The sequence below is a fragment of the Falco cherrug genome, chromosome 13, assembly GCF_023634085.1.
Source record: "Falco cherrug isolate bFalChe1 chromosome 13, bFalChe1.pri, whole genome shotgun sequence".
In the NCBI taxonomy this organism is placed as follows: domain Eukaryota; kingdom Metazoa; phylum Chordata; class Aves; order Falconiformes; family Falconidae; genus Falco; species Falco cherrug.
Genome location: NC_073709.1, coordinates 3800291 through 3825024, shown reverse-complemented (window position 1 = coordinate 3825024; position 24734 = coordinate 3800291). Strand labels below are relative to the sequence as shown.

General features: G+C 43.0%; 1 protein-coding gene across 5 annotated transcripts in view; it reads right to left on the bottom strand.

Moving 5' to 3' along the window:
- SPTBN1 (spectrin beta, non-erythrocytic 1) overlaps window positions 1–24734 on the bottom strand; it is a 136309-nt gene that overhangs the window by 10991 nt on the left and 100584 nt on the right. For all 5 annotated transcript variants that reach the window (XM_027814566.2, XM_055725454.1, XM_055725453.1 and 2 more), the window contains 15 exons: window positions 24477–24679; window positions 18658–18748; window positions 14170–14316; window positions 12314–12577; window positions 11390–11614; window positions 11089–11178; window positions 10561–10839; window positions 9206–9336; window positions 7694–7898; window positions 7168–7542; window positions 4726–4970; window positions 4160–4298; window positions 2953–3037; window positions 1641–1837; window positions 403–515 (listed from right to left, as the gene is read on the bottom strand). In XM_027814566.2, coding sequence (XP_027670367.1) covers window positions 403–515; window positions 1641–1837; window positions 2953–3037; window positions 4160–4298; window positions 4726–4970; window positions 7168–7542; window positions 7694–7898; window positions 9206–9336; window positions 10561–10839; window positions 11089–11178; window positions 11390–11614; window positions 12314–12577; window positions 14170–14316; window positions 18658–18748; window positions 24477–24679 — 2789 coding nt within the window. The remainder of the gene's footprint in view (window positions 1–402; window positions 516–1640; window positions 1838–2952; window positions 3038–4159; window positions 4299–4725; window positions 4971–7167; window positions 7543–7693; window positions 7899–9205; window positions 9337–10560; window positions 10840–11088; window positions 11179–11389; window positions 11615–12313; window positions 12578–14169; window positions 14317–18657; window positions 18749–24476; window positions 24680–24734) is intronic.

Here is a 24734-nt window from a genome sequence, read left to right as displayed (position 1 = left end):
ACTCCTATCACATAAGTAATTTTATAAATGTTAGTGTTCCATGGACACGGCTTGAATTCTACCTGTAACTGATGCTCATCAAAGAAAAAAGCCATGACTGTTCAGAAATCTTAATTCATAACATAGGGGGTGTAAAACCAGCATTCTTACTTTAGGGCCAGGTACACTTCAGCAGTTTTAACACTGCATCGTGATGAATAATTGGAACATTCAGCTTGGGAGTGAATTCAGGTGTCTGGAAAAGGTCCTGCCCCTGTAAACCAACAAGTCTTCTAGAAAGGGTCACATTACAAAACCATACAAGCTCCAGGCTCTCCCTTTACAGTAATTCTTCAGCCCAAGAATTCTGCCTGAAGAAACCACACGAAGCACGCAGCTCAGCTTCCCGCATCCTGGGCTTACCATTGCTGCTGGGAGTCTGCATCCTCTGCAACCTTTGGGCTGGGCTCTGGAGTGGGCGGCTGTCTCTTCCTCTCCTCTTCCTCTTGCTGTCGACGTACTTCCAGAAGTTCCAACTGAGAAATGCAACATTTTGTGCATTTAAAAGCACTGCACATTTTGCAGGAGCATTTCTAGAACTAAAAGTTACTCTGTACATTTTTCTGAAACATTATGGAAATTAAAGCTAATTGGAATAAAACTTGAAGGCATCAGTCTTTAAAAAATCATGCAAAGTTTGTTGCACTGAATTTGTCAGTAAAGACATACAGTATCAGACCCTTTAACATCAAGTGGAGTGCCCGGGCAGCAGCTCACCACTGTCCAAGTTTCTTTTCTAATTCATCCTATTAGAACAAAAAACACAAACAAGAAAGCAGCCCAAGCTATTAGAATATTGAAAAGTGACATCCTCTTGTCTGCTTGCCACACATAGAAATAGTGCTCCACATCTAAATCCCTGAAATTAACCACCTAAATAAAACCAGCCTGATTTTTGCGGATGCTGAGAAGCATCAAATTCATTTTGTCTGCAGCTGTGACACTCAGTGCGTGTGAAAAATCAAGCCACTTCAATTTTAATGTCTAAAGTAAAATTATTCTCCAAAGATGGTAACATGCTCTCCAAACATTAATTACTGACATGGCAGCTGTGCTCAAAATTTTTGGGGGCTTTTTTTTTCTTCTGCTTATTATGTCTTTCTAGGGGACAATAGAGCCTTGTACTGCAGCAGTCAAAACACAACAAACATTTTTGTTGAACCCCCCTCCCCTCACCACTGTCTCCTCGCACTGTCATCTTTAACCAAAAGTAATTTCAAGTGTATGGATCTGTGTCTTCTCCACTCAGAATCCCCCTTCCCTTTTAGCAGCACAACCCGTATGGCAGAGGGCTGGAGCAAACTGCTCTGCTCCTGCATTGGCTTCCGGGTCACCATCACTCCTGGGCCCGGACAGCTCTTGCTGACTACCAAGGTCATTTACCATTTGAGTTTTTTCCTTGCAGATTGTTGAGTTCAAACTAACCAGAGAGGGTTTTAGTATTGTTGGAACATGAAACTTCAGGCTCTGGGTGATTGGCTAAGGTTGGTCAACAAATGGAGATTAGGCTGGTGATGCTGGGCGTTATTCCGAACAATCAGCTGGCACCAATATGAAGGAGAACGAAGCCAAAACAGGTTATTCTCGCCCATAGCACTCACCGTGGTCAGTCTTTCCAGCGCTGCAAATCTCTCATCCCAAGTAGCTGCAGATTTTTCAAATGCTTCATGCCGCTTAATTAATTTTTCCACTTCATCAACACTTTGACCTATTTCACGACTAGACAGGTAGGGTTCCTGTCCCAGCAGCCAGGCCTCAGCCACACTTGCATCTCTTGAAAACTGGTGTACCTCCAAAACTGAGCAAAGAACGTACAGGTATCAGCACCATTAATGTCAAAAAAGTAAATGTATTTGGCTAAGTATTTTCCTTAACTAAGCTCACTAATCGTTTAAAAGACAGAAGATTATCCTGTTGGCTTGGCTTTGGGGAAAAAGAAAAAGTTAAAGCTCACCCTCACTCCTCCTACAGACTATTTCATTTTGCAAGTCCAGTGTTTCCTTTTTTGTTTCCACTAACTTCAGAGCAGAAAGCCTGTTATCTGCTGGTTTTCTTCCTCAGACTGCCCTGCCTACAGAACAGCTAGACTGTAGGCTGTAGTTCCCTGTGGCAAGCAGTATTTCTGTACTTTGTGTCTGTCTACAGTGCTACAGTCCCAGGTTTCCTTCCTTCTGTCTTCGCAGCTGAAAAAAAGCTTCCACTGTTTTTGTGAACTGGATCAAGCAATTTTGAAGAGTAACATGGCACAAACACCCAAACTGAGGGACAACTGCCCATGCTATTGTATTTCTTAAAGCCTGCTGAGGCTCAGAAAAAAACAAAGAATGTATACGTAGCGGCCCAGAACCCCACGAAACAACCACACTGCACTACATGTCTTGAGATCCTGGACAACTGCCTGCTGCAAAGGCCTCAGTCTGTTTATGAGATGTGGATCACCTTGTTAGGAGTATCAGAACTGGGTGGTTGCTGCTGGCATAAAACTTGCAAAACACTGCAACGCTTAAAAGTACACCTTTTGTCAGTAAACTGCTCATCAGCACCCTAGCCTCTCAGGTAACACTGGCACGTTACACGTGTGAGGTAGCAGGGCTTTACATCTCCCTATTTTTCAGTAGTGCATCCTTTGCAGATACACGGTTGGAATGTGACACCTGCAAAATATGGTAGATCTATCTCACCTAGCTCTAAGTTTGAGCATATAGACTAAGACCTTTGGTGCAGGTTTCCTGGTTTCAAATTCTCCATTATTTTACAATCAATAGGTGTGAATCTTAAAGCAATTACTGTACAAACACTTTCAAGCACTGTTAATAAAAAAGTAAGGAGCTGCAGTTGTCAACGCTCAGAAAGATGCAGTGAAGAGAAAGTTAGACATGGCTCTGCCCAAAAGAAATCCAAGGATGTCCTTACTCAGTCTCAGCCACTCCCATCTGTCTTCCCATTTGTCAATCATTTCTTTTCTCTTTTCTGTCAGCTGCAGCAGCTTCTCCTTGATCTGGATGAAGAGGAGAATGCAGGACTGTTACACAAGCACCAGACAGCAGGCTCACCCGACCACACCGCGTAAGCTGTTACCACCAGCAAAAGGCACTGACAAAATCCATTGTGCTAGATTGTCAGAAAGCGACTTAACACATGAATACAACAGCTGTTTTTCTTGTCAAAGTATAAATAAATATGACATTTGCATTAAAATATCACATTTGCATAAGCATTCAGTATCTGTTGAGAACTATGGCACCAAGAATATTTGATAGAAAAAGAGTATAATGGACAAATCTAAATGATGCAATCATGCATTTTATCTTCTGCCCTTTTCTACCTAATAATGCAAAATGTGCTGCTCATGACTTACAAAAAGATTGCAGCTACCTGTGCTAACAACATTGGCATGCCAGCATAAGCCCCTTGTTATTCTCAGGGTGGACACTGGCTAGCAGACCTCCCAGTGCCTGAGGAAATGTTTCTCCAAGGATACTCCACAGCACCGGTGTGTAAGGCAGGCACAGAAGATACCACCTCCCTGAGGGGACAGTACATTATGACATTTGGTTACTCCCCCTCCACCAAGGGAGGCAGGAGGAAACATGGGTTAAGCCTCTATCCTCTGGCCTAGACAAATCAGAAAGTAAATCAAGGCCTTAAGCAGTTGGATACATTTTTCTCTTAACATTGCCTGGATTTACTCCCTGTGAGAGAAACTTTTTCCTGCCCCTTTCCCTAAGCAGGCCTTTTCGTAACATTCCAGTTCCCCTGTGCAGAATTCGGGTTGTCTCCTGGCTACCTCTCCTCTTGTTCAAAGAAGTCACCTTTCCAAACAGCCATCCACGAGCCTTCTCTCTGCAGAACTGCGTGCAACAGCTTCTTTGCATTTCCTGGACTAAAAATGATACTTTAAATTTAGGTGCCATCTCTGCTACCCAGCATAAATTCACAGAGTTAAATTACACACTAATTCCACAATAACAAATAAGTGCAACAGTCCCTGAAGTCATGCATGTCATTATAAACACGCAACTTATTAATCTGTAGATTCAACAATGCAAGTTTCTCCAACTGAAACAAAACCTATAGGCCAGCCGCACTGCAGCTGTTACATGTTCAGGAAGCACAGTACCTCCTCCGATGCGTAGTGTTTTCTTGCCAGAAGAGACTTGCCGAGCTCAATGCAGGTAGTAAAGCTGTCATTTCGGGCATCGATTTCGGCTTTGATACCCTGGTGATTGTTCATTAGTAGTTCAACAGATGAAACATCCCTACAATGACCAATCCATGGTTCAGAAACACATATTCCAGATCTAACAGTTGTTACATTTCAAAACTAGTAAACTAACCCACAACTGTATGATAAAAAAATTAATTCCTAGATTGTCTTTGTAGTTCAGGAAGCAAGATTGCTAGCAGCCTTTCCGTAGGAAAGGCACCATTCTGGTCCGAATCAGAGATCAAATAAAAACAAGTGTGTGAGAGAATCTCTTTGAACACAATTTAACATTGCAATTACTTCAGTAGCCCGCACAGCCTCTGCTGGGCAACGATGCAGAAAAGCAAGCTGCTACACCACCACTCACTTCTGACTGCCTCTCTCTCAATTTCTGGCTCAGTGATACCGAGTCTTATAGACGTCCACTCAGCTGACCCGCAGCCTTATCTTCTGATGGAGAACAAGATACTTCACATTACCTGGGCTTTTCTTGGGCTTCTATCTGTCGGATAACGTCTTCCATCCAAAGCATGAGATCACGAACCATGCTGAAGAAACGGAATTTGTCTCCCGTATCCACCAGTCTAACCCTGCGGCCCTCGCAGGCATCCAGCAGTGCCTTCCACGCTTCTAGGACCTCGTTTTCCCTCTTCTGGATGTCATCAGCTTTGTCTCCAGCATAGGCAGCCTGAAGGCGTGCAGCATCCTCCTGCAGCTGTCTCACCTGGCACGAGATGTAAGAGAAACACATTAGTTTTTGGATGCTTCAAGTTACAAATATGGTGATGTTTTAGCTGCCAATTCATCATCTGAATGGCTTTCTAAGGTCACTGTGAATATATTTGGCCTGTCAATACTAAAAAGGTTTGTTCTGTTACTATGTCAGTATGTCCCTGTAAGACTATTTCTTAGAGAAGACTGCTGGGTCAAGGGGCCCCCAAAATCGCAAAGATTTGCCACTGCCTAAACCTCCTGTAAATCTGGGTGCCAATACTAAGTGACTGTTTAAAGTCAGGGCAAAAGGAGACCATTTTCATAATCAAATTTTCTTCCTCTCACAAGTGACAATGCCACTCAGGAACTCCTCTATCAAAACCACTACTCCAGCTAGATGATTTTTCAAAAATCTAGATAATGACTTCAGAGAGAAGAAAATTTGGAAATTCAAAGATCCTTCTACTATTAGAAATCTCTTTTTCTTTCAAACACTGCATCAAATGCTATTTCTCGAGTGTTTCACATCTTTTTCAAGATAGGAAATAGTCTATTAGCTCATCTAATAATTTAATCTTATTTTTAAAACATCAAATTAAACAGCCTTCTAGCTACAGGCACAGAGATCATGCCACTGACATAATGATCCATCTCGGTGCTCTAGCTGTTTCACCCAAAAGTTATCCTAAGTGCTTTCACCACAGCTCTGTGCTATGATTACTTGTTCCTTCATTTAGGTTTTGATTATAATTACCTTTTTGAGAGACTGGGATTGGTGTTTTGTGAATATCTCCCATTTTATGTATTAAATCTACAGCCTCTGAAAGGAAAACACTTGAAAAATCAAATGCTTGCTATATCCCCTTTATTCTAGTGTAAACAAATATGTAAATTGCAACATAATCAAGAACTGGCAGGCAGCTTGGCCATAAAAGCTATCTTTTCTGCCCTACTGGGGATAAATGCAGTCAGTCATAACTCCTCCATTCCTTGAGTAACTTGTTCCCTTCCAAAATTCTCATTCTGGCAGCTGAATATTGTTTTTTGGTTTAGAATCCCTTGTGTGCTGTACAAGTGGCTGCTGCCTTCTATTTAACATACTTTAGCTTCAAAAGATTCAGAATTAGATCAAGTTTGGCTGCTTTTAAAAATCTTAGTCTGGACTATGTACTTTAAATCTCTTCAGACTGCTGTTAGGAAGCATCATAAAAAACAATATTTAAGTCAGAATGCCCAGACTCATAGCCAAACCAGAAAACCTCTGCGTAGGCCTTCAGGCTTCCCTTGCCTCTCAGAAAGGAAAAATAGAAAGTGCCTGACAGAACACAGTTTGACAGGGGCTTTTTGTGTGTTTTTTGAAAAAAAAAAACACCCAAACAAACCAAAAAACGCCATCCAGACTGACACATCCCTTCATATTTACACCTGTCCTCCAAGTATTCTTTGGAATATCATTCCTTCCATGGGACAGGATAGCTGTGTCTTGTTCACCAAGGTGAGCAGGGCGTAAGAAGCAGGGAAATCTAAGGTGGTTTCCAGCACAATTAACATAACACCTAAGAACAACGTTAAGGACAGAAAAATCTGAAACCTGTATTTCCTCTTACCCCTGGTATATTAAAAATTAATTACAGATTTAGTATCTGTTCAGCATCTTTCAGAAACTGACTAAAGAGACAGCAAGTTAAAGTCAAATGAACCCTTTTCCCTTCAAATGTAAGCTATTTTCCAATTGTATCAGCCACAGTGTACTGCTGGTGCTGCTGCCTGAGGTAATCAGAAAAAGGTCCTCTGAGGAGCTGAAGTGTGTTACCCTTGTGCCTCTCCATCCACTCTCCTCCTCTGCACACAGCAAGCTGAGACTGTCTGGAGCTGCTTTACTTTAAACTGATACAGAAGTTCTCTGCCTTTGCAAATTCTTCTTCAACCAAGGACAGGAAACGGAATGACGTTAAACAATTACCTACATATTCAAAAGTCTGTGCACTTATGGATGTCTATTTTAGATAAACTAATTAACGTAATGCAATGACAGAGAAGCAGAAAGACAGATAAAGTGACGCAGGTGAAGTTTTTCCCACAGAAATACACATAGACAGCAGCTGGCAGCACTCTGTCTCCCAGCCACGGAGGGACCAAGAGCAGGAGCAGAACTCTGCAGCTCCCGTTCCTATTCCCACAGACAGCACCATTCGCTTGCCACACACCTGGGTGCCGAGCGCCTGGATATCATGCTCAAACGTCGTGTGCATTCTCTGTAGTGTTTCCACTGTGTTTTGGTCTCTACCGAGCTCTTCAGGCAGTTTCTTATGTTTGTCTTGAATACGTCCTAAGATCTCCTTGGCATCATGGTAAAATTTGTGCAGTTCATAAGAGGCTGCTAGAATTTGTGTTCTCGTGTCAATGAGCTCCAGCAGATCAGCCCAGGCCTCATTAAGTCCGTCCTTCCACTCTGCAATTGTCGCAGCATCTGAATGTCCAGAGTTGATGAGTTCATCTGCCATGTGGTTAACGGTATCAACGCGCTCCTGTCCAATGTTTCCAGTGTCTCGGGCAAACTCTCGGAATCGCTCCTGCAGCATCTGAAATGCAGAAAACCAAAATCACGCAGTGCTGCAAGCGCAAACTGATCTGAGCAAACCAAGCAAGCCAGCCACCCATTTATATCAACCATCTACTGTGGGCATCATCCAGAAAAGGAAGGTCAACCTGCAGCCAGTCCAAAGAACTTACCGTTACATGTTCATAATCCTGTCCCAGCTCGTGGGATCCTGCCACCACTTCCCTTTCAGCAATCCATTGTTCCAGGTCATCCACCTCGCGGTTGAGCTGGAACAGCCTGTGTCTCTCATCCAGCTTGCCCCGTCTCTCTTCAGCCAGATCCTTCAGGCCTGCATATAGCTTATCCACTTTGGATTGGCGCATGCTGATGCGTTCACTGAAAAAAACCAAAGAGCACTGAGTCCTTTTTGTCTTTTATAAATAAAAGTAAATGGGAGAAAGCTACAAGGAATAAAAATCACTTGGGGTATTCAATCCACAGAATGTATGTCTGCTGCATGCATGAATTTGACTCAAATGTACTGGACCAGTCTTTTGCTGGCCCAGTTGACTGCACTAGCTGGAAAACTCTGCCCTGTACGTGTGGCACCCCCTCCGGCGTTAGAAAGTGAAGCTGGGAACAAAGCTCCCCATTTCTTTAACCACAGAGCACACCAGAGTCTTCTCCCAAAATTACAGACAGGATCGGAGCTGCTGAGGCAAGCAGCATTTCATTTTCATTTGAATTCCGTGTCAAAGTTCAGAAGCACTCGTGGGTTTCTTACTCCCTAAATCTCAGTATTTCTAGAAGTGATTAGTATTTCTACTTGCCGTCTCTTTTGCCTACATTTTGTCTGAGCCATGTAGCCAGGTCAAATTGCCTTCCCTCTGCCTTGTAAAGTTGATTATGTTATTCCAGTACTCAGTCAGCTCAGCCAGGAAATTCACTCTCATCAGAAGCTATCGTGACCACAAGAGAGTGCTTTTGAGTTAAATAACAATCTTCCACCAGAGGTAGTGTGCCTTTCCTAAGACAGTCCTATCTTCCCATCTGTGAAGGCAGAGCAGTTCAATACATCGGCCTCACAGTCAAATCAGCCTTGCAATCAAAGCCAACGGAGAATTCTAGTCGCTTAGCTGCAGCTCTTACAGCGAAACAGTTCTTAAGCTTCCTGAATTCTCCCACAGGGAAAGCCATTTATGGAATCTGAGATAAATTTACCCAAACCAAGATGTTAATGTGCTTAAAGCATCGGATTCCAGTCTGATTCTACCAGAATCTCAAAGGGAGGAGGCAGATCTGGGGGAGCACTGCGCTAAGACAGAAGGATAAATGACTGTGACCCTGTGGGCTGGACATAAGCTGAAAGAGTGAACATGGACCCTTGTCTCTCAGGATTGCTGTACCTCTGTACGGTTCAGCAGTGCTGCAGACCTGACACTGCTGGCCTGTATAAAACAGTCAACAGACTTGTACTGAAGGTGTCACTATCCAGAAATTGGCAGCTGTTCAGGACCCTGCCTCTGGCCAAATCAATGCGGTCCAACATGCATCTTGAGCTGAGTAAGGATGAACTCCTCTTCCTCTGTATGCTGTTCTGAGCTACTTACTCTTTGCTGCAGTCTTTGTGTGTCAGAATGACCCAATGAAGGGACCAAGCTACTAAAAGAAATTGTGACCCAATTACATACGGCAGTTAATACCTTTCTGGGTGATTATCTGCCACCAAAGTTCTGCTGGTCTTCGAAAGCTGGTGCACAGTTTCAGCATAGTCTTCTACAGCTTGTTCCAAAATCTGGTGTTTCTTCAGCATGGACACTGCACTCTGTTCATCCTGCAATGGTGACAGAAAATGACAGTCAAGCCCCCCACTCCAGAGGAAGACACCACACAGCAAGTTCAACTCAGTGCGTGAGCAAAAAGTGGCAGCCAGAAACATTTATAAAGAACTGCTCCCAAGTACAGCTTGAAGACAAGTTGTTCTGACAATGGTGTATTAATAGTCGAGTTCACAGCAAATGGTATCCACAGAAAGCAAAATAACAAGTCAAAGAGTGAATGCAACCACCCCTCTGGGATGCAGAACAAAATTACATCAGCTGTGCATTGAGCATGTTGAATTTCCTCTTCTATGAAGCTCTTTGTGTGTTTACACAACACTGGTGATTGTGCAGGGCTCAGAAAAATGGAACAGTTTTAGGCACATCACTTCTCAGACTCTTCAATGACAGATTGGGTCAAAGAAAAGAAATCCTGCAGAGCCCATGCCAAAGGATTCTCCCCCAAAGTCCCTGAAGAAATTCCAGTCAAAATTTTCTAGGCGTTGTTATGATTAAGAAAAACAACCCCCGACTCTCAGTGTTAACTGGTATTGTCAATAAGCCTTTTCATTAAAATATTTTCCATGATGAACTATTTGAATTAATACTCCCTTCTGTCTGCATAGCTTAGATATAAAGAAGAAAATAAACCCTTTTTAACTGAAGAATGAACACCCAGAGAATGTGTTATACTGATACAAAACAAAACAAAGAGTTGTATTTTATCTGGGCAATGAACACAGTGCATTTATGTAAATCACAAGTAAGATACAGCACTCTAACACCGCCTTGAAAAACAGGAGTTCTCGTACTCTTTGGTATGGTCTGATGCTGTTCTGATTTGATGTCACTGCGAATAAAAGCTGGTGACTACTGGCACCAACTGACTGACCACCAGGCCCCGTTTCACAGACCCATGTGTTGTGTTGCCCCCAGTGATTCAAAACTAACAGAATCCTCGACCTAACAGGACTGTGTTGGTAACTCTGACCTTACAGCGAAGGCAGGCACACAGTTGCCATCCACAGTCTGAGGATGCTTCGCTGACTCAGTACAGCAAGGCCTATCCCCCCCACTATCAGAGATGCCACAACAGATAGAAGAGATGATCTTGAGGTTCCACAAGAGAATTAGATTTGTTTACGTTACCATTACATTAGCGACATCACAAATTATGTCACCTGCCCCCTCTAGCTAAGCAATTAAAATCAAAATAGTGTCACTGTGGAGCTGCCCACCTTGGCTTTCTCTTCTGACATCATGTAGAGCTCCTGCTCACTCATCCAGGCCTCAGCCTCAGCGGCATCAAAATAATACTGCTGTGCTCTGTGAGACTCCTCTAGGCGCTTGTGGCGTTTCTCCGTCTCCTCAATTAGGAGGTTCCACAGCTGCTGCAAGTCTGCAAGTCTCTGCTGAATTGCTTCAGCATTAGGGCTACTCTCTGTGATGATGTTTTGACTCCTCTCAAAAATATCATCGATACGAGGCTGATGTCCCTGGATTTCTTTCTGAAGGGTCTACACAGGAGAAAAGCAGACTGATGAGACACTGCATCAAACAAAAAAGAAATGGTCGTCAGGGTCTTAACTCCAGAAGGGCAGCAAAACAAATGCCATCAGCTCCCATGGACAAACTGGAGCTGTGCCCTCCCTGAGCATGCCACTGCCCAGTGATCACACCATCGCACCCACCGTTTTACCCCAAGCTGTTCCTTCCTGAATTAGTCAAAGAAATAACAGTTATGAGCTCTAACAGCAACCACTTACCTGATTTTTCTTTATTAGTAGCTGCACAGTCTGGAGGTTGTGTCCATGATCAGTAGATGTAGCTATAGGCATCCTCTCTCCAACCCACAACTGAAGTAAAAGAAGAAGAGCACACATGATTTCAAGCAACGCCAGATACAGTTTGGGCAGCAGAGAGAGGCTGGTGCATGCAAGATGCAAAAGCAGCATCACTCAAACATGCTATTGAAAGCCATGATCAAAGGGTTTCTTCCTGTGATAGCTCTGCAATAGGTGTGACATTTTCCTATTGCCTGGGGAATAGGATTTCTTTTATACTCACAATCTCATCTTCCACATCCCGGTTGAACTGGTGGATCTCTTTGGAGGCCAGCAGGTTTGCCTTTCTTTCATTCAAAGGTTCCAACAACTCCAAAAATTTCTTTTCTACAGTAAGGCGTTTGCCATCTACTTCATCTGTACTCTTCCCTTCTTGACTTAAAGCCCTTGCCTGGCTTTGCAGCTCCTCTATTTCCTTCTTACGAACATCCATTTGATTCTCTAACATCTAAACAGAAACATGCCAAAGAGGTCCTGAAAACGGGGGTAAAGGCAGCTGATACAACTAGGGTACGTCAGCAGCTTCATAAGAAGGAAGAACAGATGCTAGTCAGTAAGGATTTCCCACATTAATAATTACCATAGCATTCATACTGCAAGAACAGGGCTTGAATACAGATTCACCACTGGGGCCGCCTACTGAGATCCCTCAGTGATGCCTGCTTGTGTACAAGGGGAATCTGGCCAACACAGAAGAATCTCTTCTATCAGTCATTCACAAGTTACCCTGAACAACTCTGGAGCACAGCTAACTGCACACAAGAACTTCATTGCTCCCCGCTGCCCTCGCTACTCCTTGCTGCCCGTACAGCAGGGATCAGGGACCGACCAGCATCGGACAAGTTTGAGTTATAGGCAGGCAGCCACGTACAGAGAGGGAGTGACCAGTGACTGGAGGACTACAGCAGGAGACAGAATAGCGATATTAACGTGGGGAAGGAAGGCAGTACGAGGTAGAGATTGTATCAAGAAATTTACAACTGATTTTCCTTCTGGGTATATTTCTGGTTCTTCTTAAAGACACATGAAATAACAGGAAGACAGAAAAGCAAATAAATTATTTTCTAAACTGAAAGAATCCCCCTTCTATTCCTTTGAGTGCAGGTATCTGCTGTCTGCCCACTCTGCAAACTGGTGGTCCATTTACCTGCTGCTTCTTCAACAGGATGTTGACACTGGTGAGATCTTTTCCGTAGTCATCCGATTGAATTTGACTCTCCAAACCATTCAGCCACTTATCCAAATCAGCACAACTCTGGGTAAAAAGCTCCGCCTTGTTGGCATCAAAGAGACGCTGAGCCTTGGTCTGGGTAGTGGATTCAAGCTCTTCCCACATTTGATGGAGTCCTGTCAGCTTTTCTTTCACTACGGCTTCAGTCTCTGGTTTCTCTGCAATGAGCTGCATTCCCTCCTGCAAAGCAAAGAGCAACAAAATGGAACCTCCCCAGGAGCACTCACAGACTGCTAGTTAAATTATTCTGATTAGGAAGCACTCAGGACTCCTCATCTGCTGGCAGCATCAACCACTCATTTTCTATCTCCAATTATCCAGTGACTCCTTCCAGAACATCAGCTCCCAGGTCTGTCTGTTGCCAGGAAGAGGGTTTCTTGGCAATGGGAAGGTCAAGCAACGCCTCCTTTCTCTTCCCCACTACATGTTCCTTTGTGGGAGCTCCTGGGGACACTGCTCAGATAGGAGTGGAGCAGGCCACACGCCTGTGTGACAGCGGAGGAGGGAGCTGCAGCTGAACAAGCTGTGTCCAGCTTCTGTGGGCCACTTCAGTGGGAGAGCGGTGAAAATCCAGTGTAATGCTGGGAGAGGGAGCTCACGGCACCAAACCTGAGCTGTGGGACTGCAGAGGCCTATGTCGACGGGTTACAGCACTTACCGTGGGTCTAAGCTAGCATCAGAGAGGAACAACCTCCCTTGGGAAGCAGGAACCCTGTACCTAGCACCAGCAGAGCCCTTAGACTCAAGGCGTCTTTTTGCCTTTACAAAGATTCTATTAGTTTTGGCAATATTTTCTTAATTTGAATTATACTTCTACCTCTGCATCTGGGCAATGCTGACAAAAGACAAAACCTTTTCAGATGTGAATGCTACTCACAACCCAGCACATTTAATAGCTGTGACCACTGGTAACATTAACCCAATGATTGCTGGCTGTGCCTCGATATGCAACTTTGGCACTTTGCTGCAATCTGATTTTTTTTCAGAGGCTAAGGGTGAGGATGTATTAGCATCACTAAAAAAGTACTTCCAGTACTAAGAGCAGCCTTCTAATTACACCATTAAAGGGTACTGCTATTTGCAGATCACAGGAAAGCCTCTAATGGGATACAGAGTGCCAAAGTGGGAGAGGAAGCGAGCAATTAAGCTAACTTACACTGAACAGAAACCCACTGTCAGAGCTACAGACGAGACCTCCTTAGTGTTCCAGAGCTGCACATATGAGAAATGGGGGAAAAACCAGTACAGCTCATCACAGCATATTAAAGCCTTCAAACTAACTTGATACAGAGCTGTGAATCTTAATTAATCACAAAACTGGCTGTACTTTACCTCATGCACTAATTTTGCATGGGGAAAGGCAGCCCGATTGTAGTCTGGAATGAATGAAAACCAGCATGGGAGGCTAAATTCAGTTACTCACCCACATTCAGTTATTTCCCAGGAAGTACTTCTACTTTATCAGCTCAAATCACACTCACCCCTTTTACCCCTTGGGTATGAAAACTAGGTTATGCCGTACTACACAAATAATTAGCAACTTAGCCAATAACTATTCTTTGAGAATGTCTTGGATATAAAACATTTAACATCAATGAGGAGTGAAATGGGTTAGATGGAGACACAATATAATAGATACTTATTCTAAAATAACGAATTCTCCTTTTGCCTTAGCTGGAGAGACAATTCAAGAACCAGTCTGCAGAGGAACAGAATAGTGCGTAACCATCTTCGACAAAGATGAGGGCACTTTTCAGACTTTCTTTAGTTACCTTTTCAATCTTCTCCAGCCATTCTTTGTTGGATGCAAGTTCTGCCATAAACGCCTGATGCTTCAGCCATTTGCTGTGCAGGTTCCTAGCCTCATCATAGGACATATCCTGGGCTGTAAGCATCTTTTCATTGATCCAGAGTGAGAGCTGAAAAGGAAAATACACAGGTGTTTGTGAAAACATCTGTAGTGTGAAATAATGCGAAGTATCACAATGCCTCCAGATCAAGGAGAAAGAGATGCCTCTACAGAAGAGTTGTGTGAGATTCAGAGACTGCTTTTACTCAAGGTTCAGTCAAGGATCCACCTCTTTAACAGTAAAATTTAAACATCCATCTCCAATGTATTAATAACCCATGACTCAAGCAGAAAGGAATCAAGTCCATGACGAGCAAAATCAAACACACTGGCTTCACCCAGTTCAACCGCAAGAGAAACAGGTACGTGTGCCTTACACTGTGACCAATAAGTATTTTTGTGCTGCTTTTTCCTTGCAAGATTACTCAATGTGCTACTCAGGACCAGGACTTGAACGTCATCACCACGCCCCTGTGGAGCCGTACTAACTTCCTGAGGACACTGCAGAAGTACACACTAAGGAAGTAGCACACAAAAGGCAGTCTCCAGAATTAAACAGAGCCCCAAGGTAAATTTTTCAGGGAAACATTGAATGAGAAATTCTGTATTTCTACTCATGTTGAAAGTCTTAAGAATAGAGATGGTTTTGTACCATTAATTTACACCGCATTTGCACTTTTCCCCATAGTCTTTCCTCTATATAGGTATACATAAATAAACTTGTTTATTTGTCCAATCTCCAGTGCGGTTTTGGTACTTGAGGCTTTCCTTTTCACATTATATAAAACTCAAGACTGATTCCATTCTGATTTTCTGCAAATACAAAGGCACTGAGAACAATTTCCAGATCAACACTAGAGAAAATCAATACTTAAAAACATAGCTTATTCACCAAGGGCAAACAGAATGTGAAAATGATCATAGCAGCCAACATCAAATTTCCTCCTAGGGTAACTGCTTTATCTACCCCTTAGGTGTAGATAACAAACCACATTCATAGGAATGTTTATAGAATTCGAAAAAGATTCATTTTCTGCATATTTAGAGTCGCCTACCCAAGTGGAAAATGTCAAAACAAATCTAAGCTTTGTTTCTAGAATGCCACTTCAGCAACACACACCGTACTGCCAGGGCAGCACCCTGACAAGCAGAGTAACAGCACAGGTGAGACTTGCAATTTTCTGCTCTGTGCTCAGGATACAGGGCAAGAAATTCCATTTAGCGGTCACAAGGGAAACCTCAGAGCAATCAGAGAAACTCTTCATCTGATCTTGCTATCAAGTCTGAAGAGAAAAATGCTCATCAATAAAGACTTCTGTAGGCAGTGAAGTTTACAGTTATAACAGGCTGCCGTGCTACTTAACAATCAAAGGATATGTTAAGGATTACTACATAACCCAAAATTAGTGGGTTTACTTCTGCCTTTCCGGGTAGGAGACAGCTGCTATACCCTGCAAATTGCACTGCTTGTCCTTCGTTGTTTGCTTTTACTCAGTCACATCATTAGGTCTTCTGAGGATTTAAAAGTGCTTCCCAAGGAAAGGTTCATACTAACAGATGACTGAGATTAACAGGTGAACCGAGACACAGATGATACATGGTTGGTACACAGCCAGTGGCTGTCAGGATGGAACCCTCATTTCTGACTCTCCCAATGCTGGTATGCTCCTTCTGGTAACACAAAGCGCAAATAAAGCATTTAAGGGGTGACTATTAGAATCTAGGTTTTGTACTGCTATAGTCACTGGAAGTCAGTATCTTCAGTGCAGAAAAAAATTATTTAAAAAATAATACAGTAATTTCCTAAAACAGTGCCTCAGAGTGATGCTTGGAGTATTTATTTGTCCAGAAAACCATAAGTCAGTTGTTAACGTCAGCAGAGCTAAGCTGTGACGCTTCCTCCCATCCTTTGCACCTCTGCCATGAATTTTTGGTTCTGCTCTCAGCTCCCAGAAGACTGTTAACATTCTGCAATAAAAGCTAGGCATGAACTAAGAGAAATGCAGAGACAAAACCCTTGTAAATCTGGCAGAGCAACAAGGGAAGGTGAAAGAGCACTGGCTGCTGCTGCACTTCCCAGACATTGCAAATACCCAAGTTGACACAGCCTATCTTGCGGTGTAAGGTTCACAGACGTCTGTGCTGCATGACAAAACCTGCCGGCACACTCCATGAACAAGGCAGAAAACTTCTGACGTGTGGAGTCTCGCCAAATGCTTTCACTCTGGCGTCCCTAGAGAAATTAGCCCAGACAGTGCTGAGACTTCTAAGCACTTAGAGGGAAGATCAGCTTTAATCTCTTTGAAGGTGAGCTGTGAAAAAGCAGGAAGTCAAAGGAAACTAAATGGCAAAATTTATCACATCTCCTCTTCTCAGGATTTTCTGCTGTCACTCTTTATTTCACTCACTCCGCACATTTAACACACTCGTATTTATGAATGCGAGAAACAGACAAAAACCAGAAGCATCCCAGGATCAGCCTGCGACAGTGTATCCGACTGCTAAAAGCAAGGAAATCTGCTGTGCTTTCCCTCGCCTGTGACTGGGAGGACAGGTTTATCATTGCTGAGCTGCTGTTCCAAGCAGGATCCTGCCACCTCCTCGAGCCACCGACCCTGCTCACTGCCTCGCCTGAGCCAGAGGCAGGAAGGGGCGAGGGGCAGGAGGCCACACTCACAACAATGCTTCAGCACCAAGTGACTGATGAGGAAAGTGGCTGTCCTGGGGAAGGAGCACACTGCAGAAAACACTCTTCCTTTCCTCAAGTTACAGACGGACAGGAAGCCACCCCTAAGGCGGCGAGGCAGGAAGGCCAAAGGATTACTGCCAGGTGAAACAGAGACTGGCTCAAACCTTGTTTTCTAATGATTCTCAGCCTCATGGTCATCACTAATGAAAAAGCAAAGGGCGAACTACTTCCTTGGCTCCCTTCCAGCTCACAGGACAGTGGTGCTCCACTGCACAACCCCTCCAGCCCAACACAGGTATCAGTAGGCACTTTGTCATCACCCTAATGCAAACTCCAAGTCTCATTATGGCTGTCTTCTCAGAAAACAAGCATTCAATTATCGTCAAGGCTAATGTCCTCTCAAAAAGGATTGCAGAAATTTGTAACATTTGGGTATTGTAAGTTCTATCTTTGAACCGTACAGTCGAGACATCCACGCTTTAGTGGCTGGAGAGAAACCATTGAGAGGCAAGGCATTCAGGCAGCCAGACACCAGAGCTTTTATGTTTTCCTTTTTCCTTCAATGATACAGGGGAAAAAACCAGATCCTAGGGAACACAACCACATTGACACAGTGGCTAGAAGAGCTCCAAGAGCCAGGGGAATTTTTGTACCAGAGATGTTACAGAGGAAGGAAGAAGCTGCTGCTAATAACAGCAGAATTTTTGCTAACCTGTCATGTTTTTACTACCAAGGAAGGAGAAATTTAAGCCAAGTTTATGGTTGACTTACACAATGCAGGAAAATAGACTGCATCTAGGCAACCGAGCAGTAAACATCATTTGCCCAGTTTATGACTGTCATTCTATTCATTTCTTGTACGAAATCTCAGCTGTGGGCAATTCCATTCAGACATACTGCAGTGACTTCCAGTCTCTTGTAGCTGGGTAAGAAGTGCAGCTAATGTAACAACTCTCGAATTTAAACACACAGCTCTGTCACAGCCAGCCCTTTTTGCAGGCTTCAGATAAGGATAGATGGTTTTTAATGCATGTCACAGGCAAGACCCTTCAGTGTCTGTCAGTACTGCATGAAATAACCTGAAATTTACTCAATTAATTCCTCATGCTAGGAACAAGATTATTCCTAACTTTAAAATGTTGCCTTCAGTGTAAACAGACCATGTAAGTCACTAGAAAATCTGGAAAGGATTTCTTGTTTTCAATGTTATAGTACTGCATTTTTAACACATGCAAACTATCAGATAAATAACACACTAAAAATGATCCAGTTTAATCCTGCTCCCCTCTTACTCCTAACCTCCTATTCTTCTGACTAACATTTTGTAGAAATCACTTGAAATCTCCTGCACCAGGCTGCACACATATATACAGCTGCAGACAAAGTCCTTAACGAGTTCAGTGCTAATCCCACCACTTTCCACATGATTAATTTACACCACAATAGAAAATCTTCACTTATTTTGTCAATTTCCCCTGTCTTCAGCTTAGACGACAAAAAGAAATGCAATTGATTGGGAAAAAAAACCCCAAAACTGAATTTTTGCAGATTAATTTTTGCAGGGTTTGGGGGGTGTGTGTGTATTTAATTGTTTACACTAAATAATACTGCATGACTTGACTGTAAAATGCTGAGTATACCAGTCCCCATAAAATATGGGGTAAGAATGCTCTTTCTGCAGGAGGCAGCTTTTAGTGGTAAAAGTGAAAGGACGTAATTTACCTCTTGGCAATCCTGAAGAAACTTTTGAAGATCCCTGTTATCTTTCAGTCTCATCAGAAGTTCACTGGCTGCTTCACGATTCTTCCTATGTCTAGTCAAAAAAGCAGAGAAAAAACCCTTGAAATGAGCACTTCATGCAAAACTCTCATCTGTTTGTTTTCTGTAGCCTCTTTGGGATACACATATTGAGTAATTATGTGGTGTGGGTTTTCTATTGCCTTTCAAATGGAGGACATTTTTGAAGCTGTGTTATTTAACGTGCTTACTTAAGTTCAGCATCTACTTGTTTTTGTGGCCAGTTAAATACACAGAGAAAATTTTGAAGTCAGTGGGGTTTCACAAGTGTTACGTACAGAGTTTGGCCCAATAATTTCAAGACCACAGGGAAGTTCAGACTGTTTGCCAAAAACCATAAGAAAAATATCTGCAAAATTGCAACAATAAGATCGCATGTGATGTGGCTCTTGCAAAGCGTGTACTTGCTGTAATGCTCTTCGTAATGTACCTCTGCTGTAGCTTAGCACCTCATTCTCCTGAGCAAAGCTGGCGTGGTTTACATAACCTTCCAAATGCTGTACTGAACAAACAGCGCAAGCAACACACAGGTGTGTTTCTGCAAATAGAAGCTTTATGCGCATTGGAACATATTCTCCAAAATGTTTAAGAGCAGACAGAAGAAAAGAAAAGGTTAGTCTAGAAGACTTATTTTTAATTCGTAACTGTTTGCCCCTTGAAGGATGGGTGAGTCATGCTGGCAGTCCCAAAGGCCTTGGTGGGTTCTTCAAATGGCATGGTGTCTGAAGAGCAGACTCCCAAGGTATCTCTGAACTTATTTTTAACTGATGTTTAATTTGGAGTAGTTATCCCTGTCCTTCGGTACTTTCATTATTTATGAGGCGATTTAGATGGAGAAGGCAAAGATAATTTTTATTTACTGCTAATTGCGTTAAGATCTATTCAGATTTCACTGTACAGGGTGTTAAAGTGAAATACTGCTGGTGTTTTTAATAACCTGAGATAAATAGAGAGTTGGAAATTCTTTTAAAAGGGTTGCAATTCACAATGTGATCTCACTACACACTGGCAATAGCTAAATAAATCCATGTTACTGGAAATCTCCAGAGACTCATGATATTCTAGAATGCTATAAATTACACGTTGATGACAAAAACTGGATTAAGACACCACGACTCCTGATCCACAATAAGTTACCAGAGTGAGCTCTCTGGCACAGTTAGAACACACAGAGCACTTAGGGATACGTTTTACGTAAAAGCAATAGGTCTGAAGGCCTTCACAGGACTTTACAGGACTACAAATTGCTTCTCTTTTGTCTCAACAGCTTCCTCTGAATAACCAGGCAAGCACCATCTACATAGCTGTAGGTCAAGAAAACTGATTTACAGATCTGATGGCAAGGAAAACATATGTACCCATCAAAGCAAGAGGCTGGAGTCCAAGCCCCGGTAGTCTTGAAGTTTTGACAGGCGTTATCAGAGGGCACAAAGGAAGGGATGCATAAATTGTGCCTTAGGAAAAATCTCTATAATATAGCTAACATCATTGGGTTTGGTTCCACTCTTCCTTGGCTGGTTTTTATATGCCTGGGCAAACACAGCGCATTACTCAGTTGGCTAAAATGAAGGAAGGGATTGCTTGGGTGATTTTATTACGATGATTTCATAGATTTTAAGGCTAGATTACATTATAGACTCATGCATTCTGGAGAGGACACAAGTTACAAAATTAAAAGGAGACTTTTCATGACACTTATTTGAATACAGTTAAGAGTAAGCAGAGTTGTTCTTCCATTGTTTAAAAAAAACTAACAAAAGTATCTCCCAGAGAGTGCTGGAAATACTAACTTCAAGAACTTCGAAGGGAAACCATGCAGGGATATCAAACAGATGATGACACAGCATTTTTCTTTTTTTTTTTTTTTCCCTCAGCATAACAAATATGATTTTTGGTACTCAGAACTATTTAACTGTAACAGGTTGGTCAGCTGTCCGAGATGAACTGGAGTGGGACTGAAAGATGAGTGTTTTCTGACAAAGAACAGGTCTGAACTGTAGTAAGTTTTAAACTGGATACTTGAAGATGTGGTTGTAGTATTTTGAGGATGGACAGTGCTGGAACAGGCAGGAATTCCTGTTATTTTCACAACAGAATTTATGTTATTTTTTATGGGAATAAAGGGCCTTAAAGAAGTCTTTTAGACTGCTCTCCTGCCCCAGACTGTCTGTATCAAAACATTATTAATCCCTTGTTCATGTTTCCCTAAATTCTTTAAAAGCTCCGATGACAGAGTTTTCAGAATTCTCTGTGCGTAACTTCCCCTACCACTAGGAAAGCTTCTCCTGCCCTCTACTACCAGTACGTCAGAAGGGCTTTAGGTAGAATGAACAAGCAGACAGACTGGAGAACAGAACCCCTTCATAACACAATTTTTTACCCAGATACTAGAAGAGTGTGGTGTTAAGGAGGCTGCCTGGTCACCCTGCTTCCCTGGCCATGCGTGCAGAGGCCCCAGCTGAGCTAGCCAGGCATGTCAGGGTGGTGGACAGGCTGGACTGCAGCTCTGCTGAAGGCTACAAGCACTTGGCCATGACTGAAGGGTGGAAAAAAGTGCAAACCTTACTGTTTAACTGCTGATTGCAGTTCTAACTATTAAAATCCTACTCTTCTGAGATGCACATGGCAGAGAAGGGCCAGAAACTCTGACCCTGTCACATCTAAGGTTGTCAATGACTGCTTTTTCATTTGCTAAAATAGTTTGTGGAAGAATATCCCACACTTGCACAAAAGAGTTTGCTCTACAGACTCTAATTATTTAGAATGATTTTGAATTCGTATGCCTGTTTACATAAATAATCACATATACGACTTACACCATAGCAGGGCCCAGGCCTGCCTTAAAAGGGGGCTTCCCCACGCATATACTGAAGAGGCAATCTCAGATCCAAAATGTCCAAGCTAAGCGAGATCTACACAGTAAAAGGGGATAGGGGATGTACCAGTCAGTTAAAACGTGGGGGCATCTTCCTTCTGTGGCAACATTACGAAGAATCTAAAACAGGAAAATGATATCTGTTCAGCACAAGAAGGTGTCTGACTCAAATTAATCCAAGGGCAGAGCACCAAGATTTGCCACAGCGTTCCCATGCTGTCTCCCCAGAAGCCCCTGAGAATGCTAACAATGCTGAAAACTGACAAAGTCACTTGTGGTTTAACTGTAAGCCTGTGGGTTTCTAAGTCTGTGCAGGAATAATAAATCTTACATAGCATGAATGCATCTGCCTGCTACGAATACTGAAATATATGCAAGGCAGTTTTAGCTTCTTTAGTTGTTCCAGCAAACAAGAGGCACTCTCCTTTCTGAATAGGCAAGAACAAAAATTACTTATGTTGCCTGTTGAGCAAACGTTGCACAAATGCAAAAGCTGATGAAAAACAGACCCAGATCACAATCTGAGTCAGACCTGCCACTGTCTTTAAATCTCACGTGCAGGCATGCAGACTAGGGCAGCCCTCTCACACTCTTCCGAAAGAAAATGGAGGAGACAGCACTTCCCCCAGCTGGCAGAAACAGCAGCAGAAGTCACCAAAGCAGTGAGAGTTGCACGGGGGAGACCAGCTTGTTTCCTAGCTGGAAAAGCTAGCTAGTGGTAAGCTTTATTCAAACCCATCTTCTCCTTCTCACATTTTCTCCATGTCCTTATTCTCATTTATTCTTCCCTGTGAACTGCGCTAAAAGATGGAAGTGTTTATCTCCTACTGCACAGCTCCACTTTGCTTCTGCCCTCTTCTCTCCTTCCTTAGCCTGATGCCTACCACGTCTATTTAGACGGTAACGGTTTTAAGGCAGGATCTGTCTGCTGTACCAACAGGCAGTAGGGTCTCCTCTGGAATAGCTTGAAAGCATGACTGTAAAAAACCACAATTAACAATACTAAAAATCTACAAAGAGCTCCATATGGGAAGTATGGAGCCACTGCACATATTTGTACTTGTTTGGTTTGGTCCTTTGTTATACATCCAGGTGGAGCTTGGTTGGGTAAGCAATTTTTTTTTTGCAAAACCAAAGAGGCTTCCTTTGCTACCACTCCCACTACACCCAGCCCTAAGACTTTGTTCTTGAGGCTTATCAGCCTTACAGACTCAGAGAGCAATCACACGGATTTCCTGAATAGCAGTGCACCGGATGGTTTTTGCAGCACTCTGCATAAATAGCTCTGGAATTGAGGAAATGCGCTGGAAAAAAGCTGGCCTAAAAAAAGTAGTTTCTAGGACTTGCCTGTCATTTAGAGTAGGAACTCCAGCACATGTCCCACAGGCAGGACAGCCCAGCTGGCCGGCTGGAGGGCCACAGGACAATGGGGACACCAAGGAGTAGCTGTACTGGGGGGAAACAGTCACCAGAGCACCACAGCTGGGGCAGCAGGAACCTCTCTGCAGAGCACATGGAGCAGAGGCTGAAGCTGTCTCCCACTCCAGCCACCTCAGAAAGGGCTGCAATAAGCAGCTGACCGTTTGCTACTGTGTCCTTGGATGTTATCTTTTACTATTCCCACAGCTGCAGAAAGAAGACACCTGACCAGAAGGCCAGGATCAAGTCCTCCTGCTTATGAAGTGGATGGGAAAACTTACACCAGGGGTCATCGAAAGTCAGAGAGGGTAGATAAGGAAAATAAATTTCTTAGCTTTCCCCTTGATTGCCTTCATATAATCTCCTCTCCCTGACCTTTGCAGATTATCTTTGGGATCTAAAGAGTCAAACTGGTTAGAGAGAGGATGAAAACGTGAGCTATCCTTGGGGTGAGGTTGTCAGAGGACTCAGAGGCCCCCAGCCAGCTCTGGCAACAAGAATACCCACCTTTCTTTAAGTCATGAGCCATAGCTGAAGTGGGTGCATACACAGCGGGGCATGTTTCCCAAAACAGGAAAGGCACATTTTCTGAACTACTTCAGTTTCTCCTTGGAGATAAAGGCATCTGGGGAACTGAGCTTACTGGCTGTGGGAGGATGCAAGTCTGACAGAAGGGTCGTCAGCAACATTTGACATAACAGTTCTGTATGAGCTTACTGCTGTGTTCTGATATCCAATGATTGAAAAGTGCCTTGAAAGACTCCAGTATTATTCAAACCAAAAGCAGAAAGAACCATGAATCATAGTCATCAAGACCAAACATTTGGTTTTCAAAGAAAAAGGAACTCTTAATGTTCTATAGCATCCATGCCACAGCTAAAGAGACAAAGCAAAAGACTTGTTCTAGGATGAAAGGCAGATTTGTACCAGTGTTTCCTAATCTGATTTCAGAAGGGCTGGACAAGTTGGAAAATGCGATCAAAGCCAAGCGGGTGGGGTAGATACCATGCCAATTACACTCTAGAAGAGCCACATTCCTTCCTCAGAGGATGGACAGGAATACATGATTACAAGTAAATCAGCTAGGAGGTAGCAGAGGAAAATAAGACTTGTGGAACCAGATATAGCTAACTGCTACAGCTTCCACTGTAATATAAAATCTGTTAATATGCCAAGAATTACATAGCAACATTCATATAGCCAAATTCTGGGTAGTGAGCTCATTACCTAGTAAGTTGCTAGAAAATGGGGAGAAGTAGTATTTAATTAAGATTAGCCCAGCACATTTTTGAAACATTACAGTTTCTGTTTTTCCACAGGACAAAGAAAACAGTCTGCAACAGACATTTTCTAACATGTTACTTGGCCTTTGGAATTTGGTAAAAGGTCATCTCTCAGAGAACGGGATTAAAGTATGAACAGCTACATTCTGCCATTATTCTGACCTTACCTGTCATCAATAGAGTCCACTTTCTCCTGGATTTTATCAGAGTTAATGTTCCCATCACTAACTAGCCTCCTGCCAGTCTCCACAACTGCATTGATCTTTTCTTCATTGGCATCCATTGTGGTCATGAAATCCTCCTGTTTTTTAATAGCAGCTTCTGCTCCTTCCAAGGTAGTGGGCATTTCCGTATGTGCCAAAACATACTCCTGTGATTAAAGCATAAAGCAGAGAGATAAAAGTATTACACTCAGGCTAGGCTGT